Here is a 25,873-nt window from a genome sequence, read left to right as displayed (position 1 = left end):
CAAGCATGAAAAGGTAGCCTCATGTGACGTGAGGGATGACTACCCCTGAAAACAGAAACGAAGGGTTTGCAGACATCCAATGCCAGGCAACCATAGGCTGAAAATGAAAAGCACACGTCAAACATGGCAAGTGTTGAAGTGTTACTAAACACTAGCGTGGCCAAGCTCCACTTCCCCAGTCCCCTATCAGATAGTGCACTTCCTGTCAGTCCGGCCGGGAACAGGACACTGAATCTCCTGTACCACGCGCGGTACCCAGCCGGACTGACAGGACTCCAGGTGGAAGGAAGAGGAGCTCGGCTACATCCTGGGAAGGGGAAGTTGGGGGCCCCAGGCCAGCTTGGGGCCCCAAGCAATTGTTTGTTTTGCCTGTACCCTAATATAACCCAAATCTACTAATGTGTACAGTAGGCTAAAAACTGAAATTTCAACATTTTACACCACCTTGGCAGGTAACACTGGCAGCTCAGAGCAAAGGCCTGCTGTGATAAGCTTGACATTCAGCGCAGTAAGCAGGGTGAAGTTCACTTGGCAAGAACAAATGCACACAAGTGTTAAAGTAATATGACAATTCAGCATACAATATAACCACACCTTAAAGAATCGCAATCCCTCCACTACACATGTACCCACATAGGACCATACCACCTATAGAGACACAGAGGACAACAACCTGAGATCCATCAGCTGCTGTGAAGGAGGAAGCACAGGTAGGACACATAGGGTAGTTCTATCATATAGCTGGGACATCGCATCCAAACTTCCAGGGGCATTACTGCTTGCTTTTTATAAATTCACGGGCAGGACAATCAGCATTGCATACAATATCCATTCAGACGAAGCTGGCCAGAGATGAATCAAACTTCGGCTACTGTATTCAGACAGACCTAGGCCAGCTATTGATGATTCGAATTTCGGCCGATTCAGCAGAAACTGACCGAGATCCAGCATAGGCAGGCTGAATGTACCCACGTTGATCGATACAACCAGCCTGCCGGATTTTACATGCGATTGTTGCTAACGGACGTAAAGCTGCTAGCAATATTCATTGTCTTCTCCCGGCATGGACGGTCCCCCCATCTCCCCCTGCTGGGAGAAAACAATAGCTCGGCAGGGAGCGATTCCCCTCAGTGCCGTTTTAATAGCATCATAGGCCCCTGGGAAAAGTAATGCTCTGGGGCCCCTACCAGCTTGTCCCAATTTACACACCTACTTTGGCTACTTTCAATAAAATCGATTTTTACAAAAGGAAAGCATTCCATAGATCAAAGACTGGTCAACACAAAGGGCACAGTACAGGAGGGGAATGCAGAAGGGCACAGTACAGGAGGGGAATGCAGAAGGGCACAGTACAGGAGGGGAATGCAGAAGGGCACAGTACAGGGGGGAATGCAGAAGGGCACAGTACAGGAGGGGAATGCAGAAGGGCACAGTACAGGAGGGGAATGCAGAAGGGCACAGTACAGGAGGGGAATGCAGAAGGGCACAGTACAGGAGGGGAATGCAGAAGGGCACAGTACAGGGGGGGAATGCAGAAGGGCACAGTACAGGGGGGAATGCAGAAGGGCACAGTACAGGGGGGAATGCAGAAGGGTACAGTATGGGGGGGGTCAGGAGGGCACAATACTGGGTTCAGGAGGGCACAGAATATGTTCTGGACCATATCGGGACAGTTTAGTAAAAAACATGACTGTCCCAGCAAATCCGGGATAGTTGGCAAGTATGATGTATTGCAAGATTATTGTGGGGCCCCCATGTACCTGGGGCCCCTGGGCAGTGCCCGGGAGTGCCCTTGCATTAAGATGGCCCTGATTCCCCTGTCAACACTGTCTGTGTTGATGGAAAAAAAATAAAAAATAAAAAGCGAGAAAATTTCCTGTGGTTGCAGGAAATAAATTTGCTCCGTGTATGGCCTGCAGTAACATGAATACCTGAACAGTGACGGTGATCTGCCAATATGGTTCCTCCTATCGATATCGTTCCCCCCTAGACTGCGCAGGCGCAATCCGAGCCGACGGAGATCACCGAACCTGATCAGCTGTAGCAACAGGTCCAGGGCAACGTGGAATTCGCTGTAAGTGGCCAGTCGGCCTCACGTCCTCGCTGCGCTCGGACCTTTGGATGGTTTTCCGACGTAATTCTGCTCAAGCTTGGCTTGCATACACACGGTCACACAAAAGTTCTCTGAAATTTTGAATCCGTCAAGAACGCGGTGACATACAACACTACGACGAGCCAAGAAAATTACGTTTAATGCTTCCGAGCATGCGTCGAATTGTTTCCGAGCATGCGTCAGAATTTTGAATGTCAGAATTGCGACAGACGGTCGGAATTTTTTCCGTCTGAAAAATTGACAACCTGCTCTCAGTCTTTTGTTGGCGGAAATTCCGACAGCAAAAGTCCGATGGAGCATACACACGGTCGGAATTTCCGTTCAAAAGCTCACAGCAAACTTTTGCTGTCGGAAAATCCAATCGGGTGTACGGGGCAAAAGTACTATTCCAATAAGCAAGAGACACCAAACTTATAACAGTGAGCAAGGAGTACTTGTCATTACAAGCAATATGATGGATACTCAGTCTGGGGCGTGTATAGGCCACTACACTGGCAGAGCAGGGCAACAAAGCCGCTATGTGCAGCAGGGTCTGGAGAGGCGGGCAGCAAATTTGGAGTTGGTTCAAGTTTTCTATTTTTCAAAAAAAGAGGAACTTACCCTTTAATTTGTTCTAGTGGTAGTATACGCTCTATTTTTATTTTTACCTACAGGTAAGCTTATAATAACCACATAGTAATGGCCCACCTGCATTGTACTGCAGAAGAGCGGCTGCTGTAGGCAAAGTGACCTACCTGTAGGGCATACGCATGTGTGCCCCCTGGACGGCTCCCACTGTGACTGCACACGTGATTTACGCCCAGGGGCATGCGGATCGGCTATGTTGACATTTAGGTCGGTTTCACACTGATGCGAATTGGATGCAGGTTTCCCCCACAATAAATTTGCATGACAGGAGACTGTGACCGACTCTCAATGGAGCCGCTTCACACATCTGCGGGCGCGCTGGACAAGGGTCCTGTGCATCTTTGGCTCAGTTTCAGGTCTGAATACAGGCAAAATATTCGGACTCAATTCGCACCTGGAACCATGCACAGACCCCAGGCACGAAACCCGCGTCTGCATCAGTGTGAACCTGGCCTTAACACAGAGCCCTGTACACAGTGAAGGATCTCTGTGTTTCTCATCCCTGCAAAGCTGGGGTGAGAAACGTAGAGATCAACTAGTAAAAGCAGCACACTTTACACACAGTTAGACGCACACATTTAACCCCTTGATCGCCCTAGATGTTAACCCCTTCCCAGCCAGTATCATTAGTACAGTGAAAGTGCATATTATTAGCACTGGTCACTGTATTAGTGTCACCGTTCATATCTGTGGCATTTAGTTAGTTCCCCCGAAAATCAGTTAGTGTCAGATTGCTCACCGCGCATTCACATTAAAAGTCGTTGATTGCCGCCATTAGTAGTATATAAAAAAAAAAAGAGAAATACAAATTCCAGTATATATATATATATATATATATTATACATACATACACATATATATATATATATATATATATATTATACATACATACACATATATATATATATATATATATATATATATATATATATATATATATATATATATATATATATATATATATATATATATTATACATACATACACACACACACACACACACACCATAGTTTGTTGATACTATGGCCCAGATTCACAGAGAGCGGGCACACATTACGCCGCCGCAGCGCAAATAATATACGCTACGCCAACGCAGCGCAGAGAGGCAAGCATGGAATTCACAAAGCCAGTGCTCCCAAAACTGCGGTCGGGTTTCGAAGGCGTACGCCGGCATAGGTGGAAGTGGGCGTGACCCCATGCAAATGATGGGCCGAGAGCCAGACAGATACGTATCAGGAACTGCGCACGCGCCGGGAGGTGGACGCATCCCTCTGCGCATGCTCACAACCACGTCGAAACAACTGCCTAAACAACGCCGGATCACTGCCTACAGCGTGAACGTAACCTACGCCGGCTTGAGTTCCCTGGTGCAGACCTTTGCATGTCTCCTGCTGGGTTACACCTCCTTTATGGGGCTTAACTTTATGCCGGACGTTCAACTTACGCGCACATCGCGTAGCCTGCGTCAGGCGCACGTACGTTTGTGAATCGCCGTATTTCCCTAATTTGCATATTTGAATCGCAAATTAATGGGAGCGCCACATGCGTCCAGCCTAAATATGAGCCCACGCTACGCCGGCGTAGGTAAGTTACGTCGGGGGGATGAAGCCTATTTTTAAGCGCATCTTAGTTTGTGGATCCAGCGCACAGATACGACGGTGCACATTTGCACTTACGCCGGCGTAACTTGTTCTACGTCGTCGTAAGTACTTTGTGAATCCGAGCCTATAACTTTTTGTTAAACAAAGCCACAAGTTTTTATTGTGCAGCAATAGAGCTTTGGCCACAGTGTGGGCCAGATGCCAGCGTTTAAGAACCAATGACATCATAGGTTGATAAGGTGGATGCCAAGTGCCTGATGGAACCATAGTTTGCCCCTCCTCTGCTCCCTGCTCCCCTCTGGGGTGAACTCAGCTAAGTGAGGTAGAGAAACAGAGAGAAGAGAAACACTAAATACTAGTCAGTAACAGCGTGCAAAGGTTTATTTGCTTTTGGGTGTCCTACGTGTGTGCTTCAAATGAAAGAATATTTTTTTCTGGATATGTATGCATGCCAATCAACAAACCCTGGACATTCAGGGAAGCAGCACTAAGAGAACAGAAGCCAGCAGCATTGAGAGCTGTAAACCTCAAGTGCTGTGGTAAAAACAGTTTACTGGGAAATATTTTATTTGTGTTTAGTGTGTTAAACCAGGGGTCTGCGAACTTTCTAAACACAGGGCCAGTTTACTGTCCTTTAAAACTTTAAAGGGGCCAGACTGGGACCATTGGGAGTAGAAATTGTGCTGGCATCAGTGGGAGTAAACAATGCATCTTTGGTATTAGTGCGAGGAGGAGTGCCCCAACCTTGGCCTCAGTGGGAGGAATAGTGCCCCAACCTTGGCCTCAGTGGGAGGAATAGTGCCCCAACCTTGGCCTCAGTGGGAGGAATAGTGCCCCAACCTTGGCGTCAGCAATAGTGCCCCAACCTTGGCGTCAGCAATAGTGCCCCAACCTTGGCGTCAGCAATAGTGCCCCAACCTTGGCGTCAGCAATAGTGCCCCAACCTTGGCGTCAGCAATAGTGCCCCAACCTTGGCGTCAGCAATAGTGCCCCAACCTTGGCGTCAGCAATAGTGCCCCAACCTTGGCGTCAGCAATAGTGCCCCAACCTTGGCGTCAGCAATAGTGCCCCAACCTTGGCGTCAGCAATAGTGCCCCAACCTTGGCGTCAGTGGGAGGAATAGTCCCCACAACCTTGGCGTCAGTGGGAGGAATAGTCCCCACAACCTTGGCGTCAGTGGGAGGAATAGTCCCCACAACCTTGGCGTCAGTGGGAGGAATAGTGCCCCCAACCTTGGCGTCACTGGGAGGAATAGTCCCCACAAATTTGGCGTCACTGGAAGGAATAGTCCCCACAACCTTGGCGTCACTGGGAGGAATAGTCCCCACAACCTTGGCGTCACTGGGAGGAATAGTCCCCACAACTTGGCGTCACTGTGAGGAATAGTCCCCACATACTTGGAGTCACTGGGAGGAATAGCCCCCCACAACCTTGGCGTAATAAGTGCCCAAAAGTTGGCGTGAGTGAGGCGAATAGTGCCCCAAAGTTGGCACGAGTGAGGCGAATAGTGCCCCAAAGTTGGCGCGAGAGAGGGGAATAGTGCCCCAAAGTTGGCGCGAGAGAGGGGAATAGTGCCCCAAAGTTGGCGCGAGAGAGGGGAATAGTGCCCCAAAGTTGGCGCGAGAGAGGGGAATAGTGCCCCAAAGTTGGCGCGAGAGAGGGGAATAGTGCCCCAAAGTTGGCGCGAGAGAGGGGAATAGTGTCCCAAAGTTGGCGCGAGAGAGGGGAATAGTGCCCCAAAGTTGGTGTCGATGGGAGAAAACCTGATATATGTTCCTCGCACTTGCAACAGAAGCAGCTGATACTTCAAAATATTGATCAGTGTTCTGGCCGTGACTTCTCTATGTAATCTTTTCTTATAGTAGAACTAAAGACAAATGATTTTTATAGTTTAGGATAGAGAGTAAAGAGGGACCTGTCAGGTTTTTATGGATGCCTGTGCCCCTGTTAGGGAGATTCACCCTCTCTATTTGTCCTGTATACTGTTATCACTGAAAGGGAAAGTCCCAAATTTTGGGTTGTCACCACAAGGGGGAATAATCTTCCAACGGGGACACCAATATTGATTCCCCCACTTTGGAGGGATCTCCTCTCGCTTTGTGTTTTGGTTACCAGACGGGAAGTGAAGGAAAATCTCCCCAATGGGACACAGGTGTTAAAAGTAGAACTGAATGGCATTATAATTAAAAAAGTTTTGCCTTTAGTTGTACTTTTACCACTTCACTACCACCATGTGTCTTACAATGTAAAAAGGTGCTGCAGAATATACTCAGATGACCGGTGCGCTCTGCCACTGGAGACCTCTGACCACATGCCCCATGTACAGAGCCAGACGGAGTAGCTCTGTACCTTGTGAACCAGTCACAGCTGTCACAAATGGAAACACTAGTAGAGTTTACAAACATTCAGCCCAATCACAAGGGAGGAAGCTCCCTATTTGTGTGTGTGTGTAGGCTGGAAGTTTGTAAACACAGAAGAAAGGCAGATGTCTGATTAAAGTTAGGGGGGGTTGTAAAGTGCCACTGATCACCAATGATTGTAGGAAGGTAAATAAATAAAGTGTAAGTGGTCCTGGTCTTTTTGCCCTTATATGGCAGTGGGTATATTACATCCAACCGAAGAAAGCTCTCTTTGCCTCAGTAACATAGAATTAATTTGGGTACAGACAGTGTTGTATGGTGGAGTTATTGTCAGTCAAACCATCACAGCACCGAGTATTGGCCTAGTGATAATATAGGGGGTATTACATGCTGGAACTCGAGTGCTTTATCTCTTTATCAGCAGTTAATGTGTCAGGAAAGGCATTTTTTTTTTAGTTTAGAATGGAGAGGAATTAGAACCCCTGTTATTTTTTATTGCCTTTATCCCCCGTCTCTATTTGTCCCGTTTATCATTAAAAGTGAAAGAAAATCCCACATTTTGGGTTGTCCCCAGAATAGGAAGAGAGGGGAATCTTCCAATGGGGACACTAGATCTGGTGACAACAAGGGATTTCCTCTCACTTCCTGCTTGGTTATGGAACAGGTAGTGGGAGGAAATCTCCACATTGGTACACAGATGGCGAAACATTAAACATAAGGGTTTTCATAAACTTGTCCTTTGAACTCACATCCAGCCGAACATCAAAGTTGCGCTCATTTAGCCCCCCCCCCCTCTCACACCAGTGCGACTTGTCAAGTCCAATTGACGAGTCGCACCTTATTGTCAGCAAGGGATCTCTACAAATTGGTGCAACACCGACTTTGCGGTGCCGCGCCGATTTGAAAAAAAAGTTCCGTCGCTATTTTTTGTGATTTAAGGTTGCAACTTGCATAGACATCTGTTCATGAAATCACACCAATGTCAGCCAAGTCGCACTGACGCGTGGCTTTAAAATTGTGCGTTGTAATGTTGCACGATTTCAAGGCCGCATTTAATGTGAACAGGGGGCCAATCAGCTGCAGGACAAGTTTTTTCCCCGCCCCCATAGCACTTGTAAACAAAAGAGGCGTGATGATGGCGATGCCAGCGCCTTTATATGAACTCATGCCTATATCTAGTCTATGACATGTGCTCAAGGTGTGTGATCTGTACATTATTTATACATTGGATCTGACCTCACCTGCACCCCGCCCCTTTGTTTACATGAGCCGGGGGGCGGGAATGACCTGTAATGCAGCCGATTGGATGAAAGAAAAGAGTGTGACTGATGTTTGAAGGAAGCCTGAGTCATCCCTACCTGTATGTATTATTTATATATTGTATCATACTGTATGTGTACTATTTATGCATTGTATTATATTATGATTTATATATTGGATATTATATTATGATTTATACATTGGATCGTATTATATATTATTTATTCATTGGATCGTATTATATATTATTTATACATTGGATCGTATTATATATTATTTTATACATTGGATCGTATTATATATTATTTTATACATTGGATCGTATTATATATTATTTTATACATTGGATCATATTATATATTATTTATACATTGGATCTGACCTCACCAGCACTCCGCCCCTTTGTTTACATGAACTGTGGGCGGGGAATGACCTCTAACGTAACTGATTGGACTAAAAAACAAAAAAACAAAAGTGTGACTTTAATGTTTGGAGGAAGCCTGAGTCCTCCTTACTTGTACTTATTATTTATACATTGTATCATGTTTGTATTATATTTTTATGTATTGTATCATACTGTATGTGATCTATTTATACATCATACAGTATGTCTATTATGTATATTTGTATTATTTCTACATCCTATCATACTGCATGTGTTCTATTTATAAATTGTATTATAGTATGTATAATATTTATACATTGTATCATATTCTATATTATTTATACATTGGATCTGACCTCACCAGCACTCCGCCCCTTTGTTTACATGAACTGTGGGCGGGGAATGACTTCTAACGTAACTGATTGGACTAAAAAACAAAAGAAAAGTGTGACTTTAAGGCTGCATTCACACCTGAGCGGTCGGTCGTTTTTCCCGGCGTTTTGACGCGCGTATTCATGCTTATTTGCGCGTTTGCATACAGCGTCGTCCGACGTTTTTGTACTTCGACGTTTTTTAATTTAGCCAATAGGAAAAATGATAATCTTTTCATCACTTGTTGCTATGTTGGTAGATTTTTTTAATCTTCTGCCTGGGTGAAATGTTCTATTGATTAATAGCAAACGCTCGTTGTCGCGCAAGTCGCTTGAATCGAGCGTTTCCATTACTTTCTATGGGAAATGGATACGCTCAAAAACTACCAAACCGCCCGATACGCGCGACAAAAAAGGGTCCGGAACTTGTTTGAGCTTCAGGCGTATTGGCGTGCAGATGTGAACCATCTCCATAGGGTATAATGTATTTTTTCCCCTCTAGCGTATTTGAGCGTCGCGCTTCAGGCGACAAAACGCTCAGGTGTGAATGCAGCCTAAATGTTTGGAGGAAGCCTGAGTCCTCCTTACTTGTACTTATTATTTCTACATTGTATCATGTTTGTATTATATGTTTATTTATTGTATCATACTGTATGTGATCTATTTATACATCATACAGTATGTGTATTATGTATATTTGTATTATTGCTACATCCTATCATACTGCATGTGTTCTATTTATACATTGTATCATAGTATGTGTAATATTTATACATTGTATCATATTCTATATTATTTATACATTGTATCTGGTGTGGGTGATAGAGGGGGCCTGTCTGTATATAGGACATTGATGACACTGGGGTCCCTCTATATTAGACGTCATCAGCACTCTCAGCCCTCCATCACCCCAATCTTCAGCTCCATCCCCCCCCCCCCCCAAAAAAAAGTCCCATCTTATTGTGGTGCCACAATACAGCCCCCCCCCCCCCCTGTACAATGCTTGCTTCCACAGCAGCCAATCAAAATGCCTGTACTGGTTGTATGGGGGGTGTCACAGATTCTATACAAATCCTGACTTTCAGAAAGTCGCTATTTGAGCAGGCCTATCACAGTGCCCCTGGGAAGGTCAGTGCTGAGATGGGGGGACAATGGGGTGTAGATCGGTGTCGTTGTACTCACAGGGTGTTGGTCCGGTTCGGTAGGGCACCCATCGGTAACCTCGGGCCGCTCTCCGGGCTGCTGCACATCACCTTCCCCGCCTCCCCTCCGGTTCCTCCCGCCGCCGCCGCCTTGCCCGGAGCCCGGGATCGGCCGTCCTGCTTGCAGCCCGGGGGGAGATCGGCGGCGGCGGTGGTGGTCAGTACGGAGAGCAGAACGATGATCGGGGACAGGCCCCGGGCCTCCATCACCAGCATTGTACGGGGGATCCTCCTCCGGTACCGGGACTCTCCCCTCCCCCACCGATCGTGCGGGGTGATCCTATGTGTGTCCGCTCCGGATGTGTCCGATCCCTACATTCACCTTCTATGGAGGGGGAGGGGGCGGCTGTCTGCACTCCGACTGGTCGGGGGTCTCCTTCCACTGAAGGGGGGAGGGGATCCCCTCTGATCACCCCCTGTACTCCTCCTGGATAGGGGGGAGGGGATCCTGGGTGGGGGTCCCCCTGATCGCCCTTTGTACTCCAGGAATGTATAGGAAGGGGGTCCCTGTACTCCAGTTGGGGGTCTCAGATTAGTCCTTGTATGTATGGATGGGGTGCCCCTGATTACTCCTCCAATATGGGGCCCCTGATTACTCCAAGACCTGAGTTAGTTGTAGAACTTTGTAAGTAAAAGTTACTCCCAGTGTTTCCTTAATTTCCTCCATTATGGGGTCTCTGATTAGTGGGGGTTCCTATTTGTGGGGGGCTCTGCTTCCTCCATTATGGTATCTCCGTCCTCCAGTACAGGGTCCCCTCACTCTGTCTTCTCCATTATAGGGGGGTCCCTTGTTACTCTGGGTCCTCCACTACAGAGGCCCCTGTTACTTTGTTTCCTCCAATAAGAGGGACCCTGGTTCTGTGTCTTCCAGTGTAAAGGTCTCCTGGTACTCCTTGTCCTCCAGTACAGGGCCTCCCCCCTGGTACTCTGTGTCCTCCTGTGTAGGGGTCTCCTCTCTCCTGCTTGGAGGGGGTCTGGAGATGGAGGGGATCTCTGGGTCTTGTTACTTGTCCTGAACTCTCAGCATTAGGTGATCACAGCCAGGCTGGTTGGCATTGTCCCCAAACACTCCTAGGGGTCTTTTGGGTCCTGTAGTCCGGTATTGGGGTCCCTGGGTGGTCTGTGCTCTCTGGATCTCAGTTTGGGAGGTCAGATTGTTGCCCCTGGGCAGCTGCACAGAGTCCTCCCTGCCTCTTTCACACCAGACTCTGTTAGCATTACTACAGACAGTCCTCCTCCTGTGTCTCCTCCTCTCCATGAACAGACATGCTGGTGGGGAGGGGGCCAGACACAGGAGGACACACAATGAGACTGCTATGTGAGATCCATGTGTTCTACTACACACATCCTATAGGTATTATACACGAGATCCATGTGTCCTACTACTACACACATCCTATAGGTATTATACACGAGATCCATGTGTCCTACTACACACATCCTATAGGTATTATACACGAGATCCATGTGTCCTACTACACACATCCTATAGGTATTATACACAAGATCCATGTGTCCTACTACTACACACATCCTATAGGTATTATACATGAAATCCATGTGTCCTACTACTACTACACACATCCCATAGGTATTATGCATGAGATCCGTGTGTCCTACTACACACATCCTATCGATATTATACATGAGATCCATGTGTCCTACTACACACATCCTATAGGTATTATACATGAGATCCATGTGTCCTACTACTACACACATCCTATAGGTATTATACATGAGATGCATGTGTCCTACTACACACATCCTATAGGTATTATACATGAGATCCATGTGTCCTACTACTCCACACATCCTATAGGTATTATACATTGCGATCCATGTGTCCTACTACTCCACACATCCTATAGGTATTATACATGAGATTCATGTGTCCTACTACACACATCCTATAGATATTATACATGAGATTCATGTGTCCTACTACACACATCCTATAGATATTATACATGAGATTCATGTGTCCTACTACTACTACACACATCCTATAGGTATTATACATGAGATCCATGTGTCCTACTACTTCACACATCCTATAGGTATTATACATGAGATTCATGTGTCCTACTACACACATCCTATAGATATTATACATGAGATTCATGTGTCCTACTACACACATCCTATAGATATTATACATGAGATTCATGTGTCCTACTACACACATCCTATAGGTATTATACATGAGATCCATGTGTCCTACTACTACACACATCCTATAGGTATTATACACGAGATCCATGTGTCCTACTACTACACAGATCCTATAGGTATTATACACGAGATCCATGTGTCCTACTACTACACACATCCTATAGATATTATACATGAGATCCATGTGTTCTACTACACACATCCTATAGGTATTATACATGAGATCCATGTGTCCTACTACTACACACATCCTATAGGTATTATACCTGAGATCCATGTGTCCTACTACTACACACATCCTATAGGTATTATGCATGAGATCCATGTGTCCTACTACTACTACACACATCCTATAGTGATATACATTGAAATCCACGTGTCCTCTACGCACATCCTATAGGTATTATACATGAGATCCACGTGTACTACTACTACACACATCCTATAGGTATTATACATTGAGATCCATATGTCCTACTACTACTACACACATCCTATAGGTATTATACATTGAGATCCATATGTCCTACTACTACTACACACATCCTATAGGTATTATACATTGAGATCCATGTGTCCTACTACTACTACTACTACACATATCCTATATGGATATACAATGTGGTCCATGTGTCCTACTACACACATCCTATACAATGGGCTTGCTAAGTGTGATCTAGGTTTCCTACTACACACACATTCTATATGTATTCTACAATGAGACTGCAATGTATGATTCATGCGTCCTACTGCATACAGATCTTATGGGGACACAATGAGATCCATGTGCCCTACTACACATACTGTAGATCCTATAGGGATGCAATGGACTTGCTATGAATGATCCATGTGTCCAGTTACACACAGCTCCTGTAGGGAAAGATGATGGAGGCAAGGCATAGCTGTCTTCCATGGTGTGTGTGTGTGTGTGTGTGTGTGTGTGTATATATATATATATATACAGATCTTTTTTTCTCCGAAAATAGGTGCAGGAACTCAACCACGTCCCAGTTTAGATTTCAAAAACAGTAGAAGGGTTTTAAAGGGGCATTAAATACCAGGATTGCATTACATACAGAGTGTAGAGTTCAGGGGGTTACACACAGAGTGCAGAGCTGTCTCTTGTAAACACAGAAACCAGACTTCTGTGTTTACAAGTGATTGTGGTGAGCAGGCACCAAAGGGTCTGCGCCAGAGGTGGTGGAACTGAGTTCCCCCAAGTTCCCCCTGAAAAAAAGCCCTGTATATATATATATATATATATATATATATATATAATTATTGTACCCGTAGCTATACAAAATCCACACTACTGCCAGCACATACCATGTCATAAAAGTAGCAGAGCCTCTCCTGCTACAATGTTTCTTGCTGTAGCATCATTATAATTACATGATGTAATCCTCGCTGCATGAATATATATAGATAAGTGCTGCTGGAGGACCTGTCATGAATCTCACTCTTTGTGACTCGGTCACACCTCATCTCCATTACATAGAGGGGAGTTGTTTTGCAGATTACAGAAGATAGATGGGAAAGCTGATAACATTGTTTGAGATTTCAGTTCAGTGTACAGGAAGCTACAAGGACATTGGATTTTTGGCAGGATCATCGGGTGTTTTTTTTTGTATTTGGCCTAAAAAAAGAAAATGCATGCAGCCACCACATCTAAGGGTTAATAAGCTACAACATATGACATTTTTATTCTTAGATTTAGATACGCTTTACACCCCCCCCCCCCTTTAGGTGTTGTGTTAAATTTAGGGTTGTCCCGATACCACTTTTTTAGGACCGAGTACAAGTACCGATACTTTTTTTCAAGTAGTCGCCGATACCGAATACCGATACTTTTTTTAAATGTGTCCCCAAATGCAGCCATGTCCCCCCCATATGCAGCCATGTCCCCCACATATGCAGCAATGTCCCTCTAGCCATGTCCCTCTAGCCATGTCCCTCACATATGCAGCCATGTCCCTCTAGCCATGTCCCTCACATATGCAGCCATGTCCCTCTAGCCATGTCCCTCACATATGCAGCCATGTCCCTCTAGCCATGTCCCTCACATATGCAGCCATGTCCCTCTAGCCATGTCCCTCACATATGCAGCCATGTCCCTCACATATGCAGCAATGTCCCTCTAGCCATGTCCCTCACATATGCAGCAATGTCCCTCTAGCCATGTCCCTCACATATGCAGCCATGTCCCTCTAGCCATGTCCCTCACATATGCAGCCATGTCCCTCACATATGCAGCAATGTCCCTCTAGCCATGTCCCTCGATGCAGCGGCGGGGGGGGGGAAATGGGGGGGAAAGTATTCTATTTAGGTATCGGGGGTATTTGCGCGAGTACGAGTACTCCCGCAAATACTCGGTATCGGTCCCGATACCGATACTGGTATCGGTATCTGGACAACCCTAGTGTTAATGCAACTGAAGTATTATTCAATAATGCACTTCATGGGTTAAATGCTCCTGTTGTAAAATGCATGATAACCCGTTTCCTCTGTCCCCTAAACTTCCTTCACACTCTGTGACCTGTCCCCCTATGCCTTCCCTCCTCACCCCTCCACTTGTCATAGGTTCTGCTTCTCCAACCTCATGTCATACAAAGTAGGACTAGCAGTCGTGCATTGTAGGTGAGAACGTCAATGTATTATCCCATCCTCAGAGCGTCAGAGAGAGAAGTTTACTGCCTGATAGGGGAGATATAAACAAGGCCATTTCTTTACCCTACTCATCATCCCCAAACCAGAGGTCTCCCCACTTTCTAATCAAAGCGCCAGTTTACTGTGCTCCGAACTTTAGGAGAGGTGGACTGTGGCCAATGGGCAAAGAAAATGTCCTGGCGTCAGTGGGAGTAAACAATACCCCATCTTTGGAAAAATATTTGTGCCCCAATCATTGGTGCCAGTGGGAGAAAAAACACCCCATTTTTGGTGTCAGTGGAAGGAATAGCACCCCATCATTGATATCAGTAGGCTGGAATAGTGCCCCATCATTGGTGTCAGTGGGAGGAAAAGCACCCCATCATTGGTGTCAGTGGGAGGAAAAGCAGTAGCACCCCATCATTGGTGTCAGTGGGAGGAGTAGCACCCCATAATTGGTGTCAATAAGATAAATAGTAGCCCACTGTTGGTGTCAATAAGATAAATAGTAGCCCACTGTTGGTGTCAGTGCAGAAATGATTGCCCTGTTGTTGGTGTCAGTTGGAGGAATAGTGCACCATCATTGATGTTCGTGGGAGAAACAGCGTCCCATTATTGATGTCAGTGGGAGGAATAGCGCCTCATATCAGTGGGAGGAATAGCGCCTCATATCAGTGGGAGGAATAGCGCCTCATATCAGTGGGAGGAATAGCGCCTCATATCAGTGGGAGGAATAGTGCCTCATATCAGTGGGAGGAATAATGCCCCAAGGGCCAGATAAAGATATGCAAAGGTCAGCACTCAACTCCTGGAATAGCACCCCATCATTGGTGTCAATAAGAGAAATAGTACCCCACTAGTGGTGTCAGTGCAAGAATTTGTGCCCCATTGTCGGTGTCAGTGGGAGGAATCGTACACCATTATTGGTGTCAGTGGGAGGAATAGCGCCCCGTCATTGGTGTCGGTGCGAGGAATAACGCCTTATCATCGATGTTAGTGGGGGGAATAGTACCCTACTGTTGGTGTCCATGCAGGAATTATTGCCCTATTGTTGATGTTAGTGAGAGAAATTGTGCCACGTCATTGGTGTCATTGGGAGGAATGGTGCACCATTATTGATGTCAGTGGGAAAAATAGTGCGCTATAATTCATGTCACAGGGAGGAATAGTACCCCACTGTTGTTATCAGTACAGGAATTATTGCCCCATTATTGATGTCAGTGGGAGGAATATCGACCCTGTCATTGGGAGGAATAGCGCCTCATCATTGGTGTCATTGGGAGGAATAGCGCCTCATCATTGGTGTCATTGGGAGGAATAGTGCCTCATCATTGGTGTCATTGGGAGGAATAGCGCCTCATCATTGGTGTCATTGGGAGGAATAGCGCCTCATCATTGGTGTCAGATGGGGTAATAGTACCCCACTGTTGGTGTCCATGCAGGAATTATTGCCCCATTGTTAATGTCAGTGGGAGGAATAATGCCCCAAGGGCCATATAAAGGTATGCAAAGGGCTGCGCTCAGCTCCTGGAGGACCACTGCCCTAGACAATGAGTATAATATGTTTTAACACAATGCATTTCCATGTGTTAAGATGCGCTGCATTACAGCAGGCCATTTCTTCTGAATGGGTTGGCAGTGCACCTTATAGCACAGAAAATTGCACACGGCCCTTTTTCTTTTTTTTTATTATTTTCTTTTAATGTGCACAAGGCATGGAATGTATTATAATAACAACACCATTCTAAATGGGCCTATACAGCATCCGGGCCCTAATCTACATGCAGAGAGCCAGACACATTTTTTTTTAGAAGCACATGATTAGAGCCTGGGGCTCTAATAGGCTTCAAAAGAGGGGGGCTCAGGCCGCACTGAGCCCACCCAGTTGTGTGACAATAGAGAATTAATATTCGCTTTTGTCTTTCTGCTTCTCCTCTCGGCCAATCAGGAAGCAGGTCAGTCTGTACAAATGGGCTGCTGGAAAGTTAAACTTATTTCCTTTACTTTCAGGAGCTCTTGTTAGATTTTCAATTTTTTTTTTTTGTGGGGGTCAAAGTCAATGTTTGTTATCGACCAGAGTGCTGAGAAGACTCGAATGAGTAGGATGGAAAAAAAATTCTCAAACAAATACATTTTATACCCTAGATTCTATTTTTAGGTGATTATATATCTATGATTATCCATAAATAAAATGATACCTCCTTGACAATTAGGCTGTTCTCACTCTTTTTGACTTCTATAGCCTACTTGTTCCCCCGCTCTGGGGGAATATTTTTTCTTATATGCTATAGTGACAAAACCGCACTGGTGTGAGTAAGACTGGACATTTTGCTTTGACCAACGTCCTTTATTCTTTTGCTTCTTGAAGCACGGGGGTAAAGATTGTTCACAATCAACAAACAACCTTCCATTCACCTGACAGTCCTATCACCTATTCATATGTATGAACACCCAATGGGAAGCACTTGTCTTATCCCGACACCATGAACAATGCATACTGAAAACGAAAGACCTGGCCATTTAACATTACAGATGACTTTAGACCAGCAAATATTTTCTTCATCATGAAGGTTGAGTGGCATTTGCCAGCTTTTTTAAGGCCTCATCCTGCACACTGGACACTGGACATTTTTTCTGCTGCTCTTACATCCGGGTTCCCATCACAGTCCTCCTTACATCAGCACCCCCCCCTTCACAGTCCCTCCTTCCATCAGGATCCCCATCACAATCCCCCTTCATTCAGGGTCCATATCACAATGTCCCTTACATCAGGGCCTACATCACAGTTCCCCATTGCATCAGGGTCCATATCACAGTTCCCCCTTACATGAGGATCCCCATCACAATCCCCCTTAATTCAGGGTCCATATCACAATGCCCCTTACATCAGGGCCCATATAACAGTTCCCCCTTACATCAGGGATCAGGGTCCATATCACAGTTCCCCCTTACATCAGGGTCCACATCACAGTTCCCCCTTACATCAGGGATCAGGGTCCATATCACAGTTCCCCCTTACATCAGGGTCCACATCACAGTTCCCCCTTACATGAGGGCCCACATCACAGTTCCCCCTTACATCAGGGTCCATATCACAGTTCCCCCTTACATCAGGGTCCACATCACAGTTCCCCCTTACATCAGGGTCCATATCACAGTTCCCCTTTACACCAGGGTCCACATCACAGTTCCCCTTTACACCAGGGTCCACATCACAGTCCCCCCTTACATCAGGGTCACCACCACAGTCCCCCCTTACATCAGGGTCCACATCACAGTCCTCCCCTTACATCAGGGTCCACATCACAGCCCCCCCTTACATCAGGGTCCACATCACAGCCCCCCCTTACATCAGGGTCCACATCACAGCCCCCCCTTACATCAGAGTCCACATTACAGTCCCCCCTTACATCAGGGTCCACATCACAGTCCCCCCTTACATCAGGGTCCTTATTAGAAACTCCCCTTACATCTTAGTCTGTTTTAGGATTATCCCCTTCCATCTGAGTCCCCATCACAGTCCTCCCTTACATCAGATTTCCCTTTTACATCAGGGTCCCCATCAGAATCCTCCCTTCTATCCGAGTCCCCATAAAAATCCTCCCTTCCATCAGGGTCCCCATCAGAGCCAACCTTCCAACCTTACACCAGAGTCAACTTTAGGGTGTCCCCCTTCCATCAGGGTCTCTATCAGAGTCCTCAATTACATCCACAATCAGCCTCTGCTGTACTAATCCATGCAAATTGAGGATATGCCACTGACTCTAGCTGTGGTCCGGATAAAATCTTGTAGGGGTTGTAGTTTGGAGGCCCCTGGCCTAGAGCTCAACATGGAATATCTAGCTGAAAGCTAAAATCTAGAACTATACTGCTGGCTTTGTCTGCAGTAAGTACTGTACTAAATGCATAGTACTGTGTACTGCGCACTGTGCTCATAACACAGATAAGCTCTAAGGTGGCCCCCTATAGTGATTGATTGGACACATAAAGACAGCCTATTGCCAGGTGTGCAGGGGCTATAGCTATGTACATAGACTTTGATGGAAGCAATAACGCCGGCCTCAGAAAAGACATACATTGCGGCTGCTCCGACATGAAAGTCACACTACTTCGACACACTTAGAAGCAACTTCAGGCAATTAAGATGATGATCCGACTTGGATGTGACTGCCATTCAATTCTATGGGCAGAAATCAGACAAAGTAGTGCAGGAACCTTTTCCAAAGTCGGACCGACACAAGTTGGACCAGTTAAGATGGCTCTCATAGGGAAACATTGAATTTTACATATCATGCGACATGCTCTGAAAGTTGGAGCACATGTCGCATGTGTGAAGTGGGCCTCAGGTTTCTTCCAGACAAATCAAAAGCTTACTGCCCTCTGAAAAGTGATTTGCGGTGGATCCGTTTTAGGGTGGCATAGCAGTGGCCTCCTGTGTTGTGTGTGTTTTTTAATTTTTTTTTATTTTTTTATTATGGAATGGCAATTTTATATAAGTGTTTGTCTTGCAGTTGCAGTGCACCCAATTTATTCCAATGGGCGAGTTTGACAGGCAATGCCAATTTCTGCAGGTGGCATCTCGCCGTTCAGCCAATAGTGCCCCCCGCTCGCCCCTGATGCCGACGCGTGTGCCCGGCGGGCGCGATCACCGCCGGGCACCCGCGATCGCTCGTTACAGAGCGAGAAGCGGGAGCTGTGTGTGTAAACACACAGCTCCCAGTCCTGTCAGGGGGAGAAATTACTTATCATCTGTTCATACAATGTATGAACAGCGATCAGTCATTTCCCCATGTCAGTCCCACCCCCCCCTTCAGTTAGAACACACCCAGGGAACATAATTAACCCCTTCCTCGCCCCCTAGTGTTAACCCCTTCCCTGCCAGTGGTATTTTTATAGTAATCAATGCATTTTTATAACACTGATCGCTATAAAGATGCCAATGGTCCCAAAAATGTGTCAAAAGTGTTCGAAGTGTCCGCCATAATGTTGCAGTACCGATAAAAATCGTTGATCGCCGCCATTACTAGTAAAACATTTTTTTTTATAAAAATGCCATAAAACGATCCCTATTTTGTAAACGCTATAACTTTTGCGCAAACCAATCAATAAACGCTTATTGCGATTTTTTTTTTTTTTATGAAAAATATGTAGAAGAATGCGTATCGGCCTAAACTGAGGAAAATTTATGTTTTATATATATTTTTGGGGGTTATTTATTATAGAAAAAAGTAAAAAATATTATTTTTTTTCAAAATTGTTGCTCTATTTTTGTTTATAGCGCAAAAACTAAAAACCGCAGAGGTGATCAAATACCACCAAAAGAAAGTTCTATTTGTGGGAAAAAAGGACGCCACTTTTGTTTGGGAGCCACGTCGCACGACCGCGCAATTGTCAGTTAAAGCGACGCAGTGCCGAATCGCAAAAAGTGGCCATTGACCAGCAATATGGTCTGGGGCTTAAGTGGTTAAAAATGGCACAGCCGTGAAGCACATGGTCATGGCTTGCATACAGCCCTGTCAGGTTGTAATGTTAGTATTCTGGTAGGTAACCAAGCTGCCTGTGTAAAAGAGCTCTGAGGGCATTGCATCTCAGCGCAGTGGTATAAACTTACTGAACACATAGGAGACGAGGCATTTTGGCTTGCCCATGCAGTGGGATTGTGCTGGAATAGCCGCCCAACAACGTCCAAGTCCATGTGGTGTGAACATGCCCTTAGAGTGTGTTTAAGATGCATTTAAAAGATTTTGCATTTGCAATTGTTACTCCTTTATTGAATAAGTCTTTGTTTTCATTAAAAAGGTTAATTTCCATTAAAAAAAGAGCTGTGAACACATTGAAATTACATCTAAATTGCCCAGGTTGTGTGCCATACATTTCACATGCTTTGCAAATTGATAACAGTTAACACCAATGTGTATTTCACTTCAATAGGTCAAATCGCGACCAGGAATAATGCAAACTAAGCTGTCTGTGACGCTCCATTGATAATAAACCACACGAAAAGGAAAATGGAAAACCATTTCTTTCAGATGCATATGAAGACTGACTTTGGGCCCATTTAGATCTATAATTGTGTTTGTTTGTTTTTCTTTTTTAAGCATAAACTTTTTTTTTTTGCATTCAAGTAAATGGGGCTGTGCTGCAACTGCCCCACAACCAGGGCTCAAGTCCTGCGGGAACGCGTGGGAACGGAGTCCCTGCACTTTTTTCACAGCAGGAACGCAGTTCCCTTTGCAGGACTAGAGCAGCCGAGTCGCCGGAGCCTAAACGGCGATGCCCAGCTCGAGTCACTGTCAGGGGCAGGCGAACCTTAGTAATCCTTTATGTTACTGGCCGCTTCCTGTATATGGATTCATCGGGTAGTGTGCGGGTATTCCGTCACTTCCTCAATGCCGCAATGTCTCCTGGGAGCTTTTGTCATTGTTCCCAGGAGACATTGCGGCATCGAGGAAGTGACGGAATACTACCCAACACTACCCAATGAATTCATATACAGGAAGCGGGCAGTAACATAAAGGATTACTAAGGTACAGTGAATCGAAAAAAAAAAACACATGCGGTTTAGTTATTATGCATATGAGCGTATCATTTTTTTGGTGGGGGAGTGGATCTTGGGTGGGAGTTCCCACACTTTTTTCCCCAGGACTTGACCCCTGCCCACAACGACATGGTGATATGGGCTTTTAAGGGTAAAACATGTCGTGAGGAGGTGACATATCGCCTCCTTGCCACCTGTCAAACATCCTCTGAAAATGTATTTATCGTGGATCACTCTTCAGAGGGCAACACTTAAGGGAAAACAAGCTCTTAGTTTAGTTCTGTGCGTACAGAGACAGATTAGTTACTCTGAATGCGTCACTCAAAATGCATGTAAATGTGGGTACATTTAAACACGGGAGAACTTAATTTGGGAAATGTAAAGTTTGCTTATATCATTTTCCTGCATTTAAATAAATTGAACTGTAACCTTCCCTTGCACTAATCTTCACCTCTCAGATCCCTGTGTTCTGTCCTCCACCCCCCTGGGACCCCCTTTGTTCCACACACAGTGCAGGCTGCAGCTTGCTGAAAGCACACTTTGGTTGGGACTGGGATGTACATTGTATATGAGATGTGATTGGACAGGAGCTCATACCAATACAGCCAGAAGCTTGGCTCTTCTGTTTTCCTGTGAACTTAGACTAGCTGGACTGGTCACACTGGTATGAAAGTCAAGAGCTTCTATTAAAGGAACGCAAACTTCAAAAGTGACGCCTCTTTGTTCACAATCACAAGTATTGGAATTTATATCTATTTATATCTTTATAGTACAGTGCTAGACTTTTCTAGCTTTGGCTTTGTTTTGTATCTTTCAACTATATGTCCTACTATACCTTGTGCTATGCATTATACAGTTCATGTGTTGTACTATACATTGTACAAATGATGCACTATATGTTGTCCTATACCTTGTATAATTTGTCATAAAGTATGTTGTTATATACAGTAGATTGTACTTCAGTATACGTCGTAATATATTTTGTAATATACAATATGTTGTACTATGTGTCATAATATACAGTCATGGCCGAAATTGGGGCAAGTAACCAGTGTGGGCAATATAAAAATCACACCTGAAAGCAGATAAAAAGGAGATAAGTTCACTTATGCCTCGTTTCCACTGAGCGGATCGGTTCGGTACGGTTCGGTTCGGTACGCTATTTAGGGTGTTTCCATTATGAAAGTGTGCCATAAAACCGAACCGTACCGGACCATTCTGGGTCCTGCTTCAGATGTGGGGCCATAGAAAATGGAACGGTTCCATTAGGGCGGAGATGCAATACATTTCACTGATTGGTGGACGTGCTAGGCATTTTTTCTAAACCCTGTATGGTCCCGACGTTCCGATTTGCTGTGGAAACACTCACGAGAATAGACCGGTCCATTCTAAACCGTTCCAAACATACTGACCCGAACCGTTCCGTGGAAACAAGGCATTAGTCTTTGCATTGTGTGTCTGTGTGCGCCACACTAAGCATGGACAACAGAAAGAGCAGAAGAGAACTGTCTGAGGACTTGAGAACCAAAATTGTGGAAAAATATCAACAATCTCAAGGTTACAAGTCCATCTCCAGAGATCTAGATTTGCCTTTGTCCACAGTGCGCAACATTATCAAGAAGTTTGCAACCCATGGCACTGTAGCTAATCTCTCTGGGCGGAAGAGAAAAATTGATGAAAGGTTGCAACGCAGGATAGTCTAGATGGTGGATAAACCACCCCAAACAAGTTCCAAAGAAATTCAAGCTGTCCTGCAGGCTCAGGGAGCATCAGTGTCAGCGCCAACTATCCGTCAACATTTAAATGAAATGAAACGCTATGGCAGGAGACCCAGGAGGACCCCACTGCTGACACAGAGACATAAAAAAGCAAGACTACAGTTTGCCAAAATGTACTTGAGTAAGCCAAAATCCTTCTGGGAAAACGTCTTGTGGACAGATGAGACCCAAAATAGAGCTTTTTGGTAAAGCACATCATTTTACTGTTTACCGAAAATGGAATGAGGCCTACAAAGAAAAGATTACAGTACCTACAGTGAAATATGGTGGAGGGTTAATGATGTTTTGGGGTTGTTTTGCTGCCTCTGGCACTGGGTGCCTTGAATGTGTGCAAGGCATCATGAAATCTGAGGCCTTGTACACACGACCGAACATGTCCGCTGAAACTGGTCCGTCGGACCAGTTTCCGCGGACATGTTCGGTCGTGTGTAGGGCCGACCGGACAGTTTCCTGGCCTAGCGTACAGGTTTCCAGCGGACAAAAGTTTCTTAGCATGCTAAGAAACTTGTCCGCTGGAAGCCTGTCCGTCGGACATGTCCGATGGTCAGTACGACTCGTCGGACATGTCCGCTGGCCCGAAATCCCACGTATGCGTCGAAGTGATTCGACGCATGCGTGGAAGCATTGAACTTCCTGGTGCGCGCACGTCGCAGCGTCATCGTCACCGCCACGTCACTGCGTATTCTGTCCGCGGGGAATTTGGTCCGCGGACCGTTTTCATCGGACATGTTTGGTCGTCTGTACGAAGCCTGAGGATTACCAAAGGATTTTGGGTCGCACTGTAGAGCCCAGTGTCAGAAAGCTGGGTTTGCGTCTGAGATCTCGGGTCTTTCAGCAGGATAATGACCCCAAACATACGTCAAACAGCACCCAGAAATGGATGGCAACAAAGCGCCGGAGAGTTCTAAAGTGGCCAGCAATGAGTCCAGATCTAAAGGACATAAAAGTGCACTCGGGCTCACATCATATACTATGCATTCTATGTGTATGATTTTTAAATAGCTTTTATGTCCTTCTGTATACCATGTATGTGTCTATTTTCTATTAAAAATGATTTCTCTACATCCCTATTGTTTACTGTGCCGTTAAAGTCAGATTTGGGGTTACCCCTGGGTTCCCTCCCTTTGCGTAGAGAAGATATCATCTCTCTATAATGCAAATGCTGAAATCAATAGTAGTTCATAGAAGTACATACTGTCAATATATGCTTGGTTCATCATCTACAGCTTACAGTCACTTCAGTCGTTTATAAGCACACATTCCAAGTAGATTAAAAGCAAAGAACACTGCCTCAAAGATCTGCTGCCTCCTTCATCTCCACCAAGTGTCAGGCGTGTAATGTAGGTTTAGAGTAGAAAAATGTTTTGCAAATATGTCAAGGGAGCCTAGAGAGGCTCGCCTGGAATGGGAGATCCGGACACATTGAGGCCTATAGATAGGATCCTGTAATTAGAGCATAATGGTAAATAGTATGTGTACTGACAAGAAGAAATCTATTGTATCTATATGTAGGCATTGAGTATGTCATTTTTATGTATTGACTCAAGCATACCTTCAAGTGAGAGCTGGATGGAAAATGGACCCACTCCTGATAGATGGTATTCTAGGGGTACACTAGAGCAGGGGTCTCCAAACTGCGGCCCGAGGGCCAGAAGTGGCCCTTTGCTAGCCTTTATCCAGCCCTTGGGGCACTATTCCTTCTACTGACACCAACAATGGGGCACTATTCCTCCCACTGACACTAATGATGGGATACTATTTCTTCTACTGATAGGGGCACTACTCCTCCTCCTCCTATTGACCACCAATCCTGAGGCCATATTTATTCTCACTCATGTCAGACCCGGGACATTTTTTTCCCCCCGCTGGCCACAATCCGGCCCTCCTCAAGTCTGAAGGACAATAAACTGGCCCTCTGTTTGAAAGGTTTGGAGACCCTGCACTAGAGAATAAAAAATGTGTGTGTATATGTGTATATGTATATGTGTGTGTGTATACATACATATATATATAGCCGTACATATGTGTGTGTTATCTTCCAGATTTCCACAATTGTGTCATTTTGTGGGTGTTTCCACTGTCCTGGCGCTTCAGGGCCTCCAATGTGATAGGTAGTCAGGAAAATGAATGCATAATGCATGTGCTTTCAATACATCAGGATTGATCAATTTTCAAATATATCATAGTTTGTGGGCTCTCTAACTTTTACACAGACTAAATAATATACACTGATTTGAGTTATTTTTACCAAAGGAACATCTGGAGAGATGAGGGACAATGCAGCACAGTCAGTAAAGGAATAAAATCCATCAGAAGATATGTAAATGACAATAATACTGCTTGTCTATCTTCCCAAGAAGTGCAACAGAAAATGCTACAATGTTGCCACCTAGTGTGGACTTGTTAGTAACACATTTTGTAGAAATGTAAACATGAGAATTTTTCCTCTGAATGCCTTTTACTCCTTGCAGGAAAAAGTAGCTAAAAAATGCACCTAATGCTGCATTTGGCATGCACATAATTGCATTTTATTGGTCAGAATATGAATTTATTCTGGCTGTTAGAGTTCTATAATGTGCAAATTAGACTAAACATGTCTAGTGTTTATGCGTATTTCACGTTTTTCTTTATCGTACATCACGGGACACAGAGCAGCATAGCCATTACATATGGGTTATATAGCGTACCTTCAGGTGATGGACACTGGCACTCTCCGACAGGAAGTTCCCTCCCTATATAACCCCCACCCACAGTGGGAGTACCTCAGTTTTTTCGCCAGTGTCTTAGGTGTTGGTGCACGTTGAGGCTGTGCCTGTA

At 45.2% G+C, this 25,873-nt stretch overlaps 2 protein-coding genes across 3 annotated transcripts in view; one reads left to right on the top strand and one right to left on the bottom strand.

Moving 5' to 3' along the window:
* The window catches only part of ADGRA3 (adhesion G protein-coupled receptor A3), a 107,989-nt gene extending 96,832 nt beyond the window's left edge, over positions 1-11,157 (bottom strand). Inside the window, exon 1 of the mRNA XM_040335188.1 lies at positions 9,900-11,157. Coding sequence (XP_040191122.1) covers positions 9,900-10,135 — 236 coding nt within the window. The 5' untranslated portion in view covers positions 10,136-11,157. The remainder of the gene's footprint in view (positions 1-9,899) is intronic.
* LOC120924312 (cytosolic beta-glucosidase-like) overlaps positions 568-25,873 on the top strand; it is a 126,164-nt gene continuing 100,858 nt past the window's right edge. The window contains exon 1 of one of the 2 annotated variants that reach the window (XM_040335191.1): positions 568-710. The gene's annotated coding sequence lies outside the window, so the exon portion shown is untranslated. Of the gene's footprint in view, positions 711-9,778; positions 9,846-25,873 lie in introns of those variants that run through there. The other variant, XM_040335190.1, reaches the window with a different exon arrangement.

Source organism: Rana temporaria, chromosome 1, assembly GCF_905171775.1.
Source record: "Rana temporaria chromosome 1, aRanTem1.1, whole genome shotgun sequence".
NCBI classification, from domain to species: Eukaryota; Metazoa; Chordata; class Amphibia; order Anura; family Ranidae; genus Rana; species Rana temporaria.
Note: the sequence above shows the minus strand (reverse complement) of the source record. Positions and strands in the feature narration are given on the sequence as shown.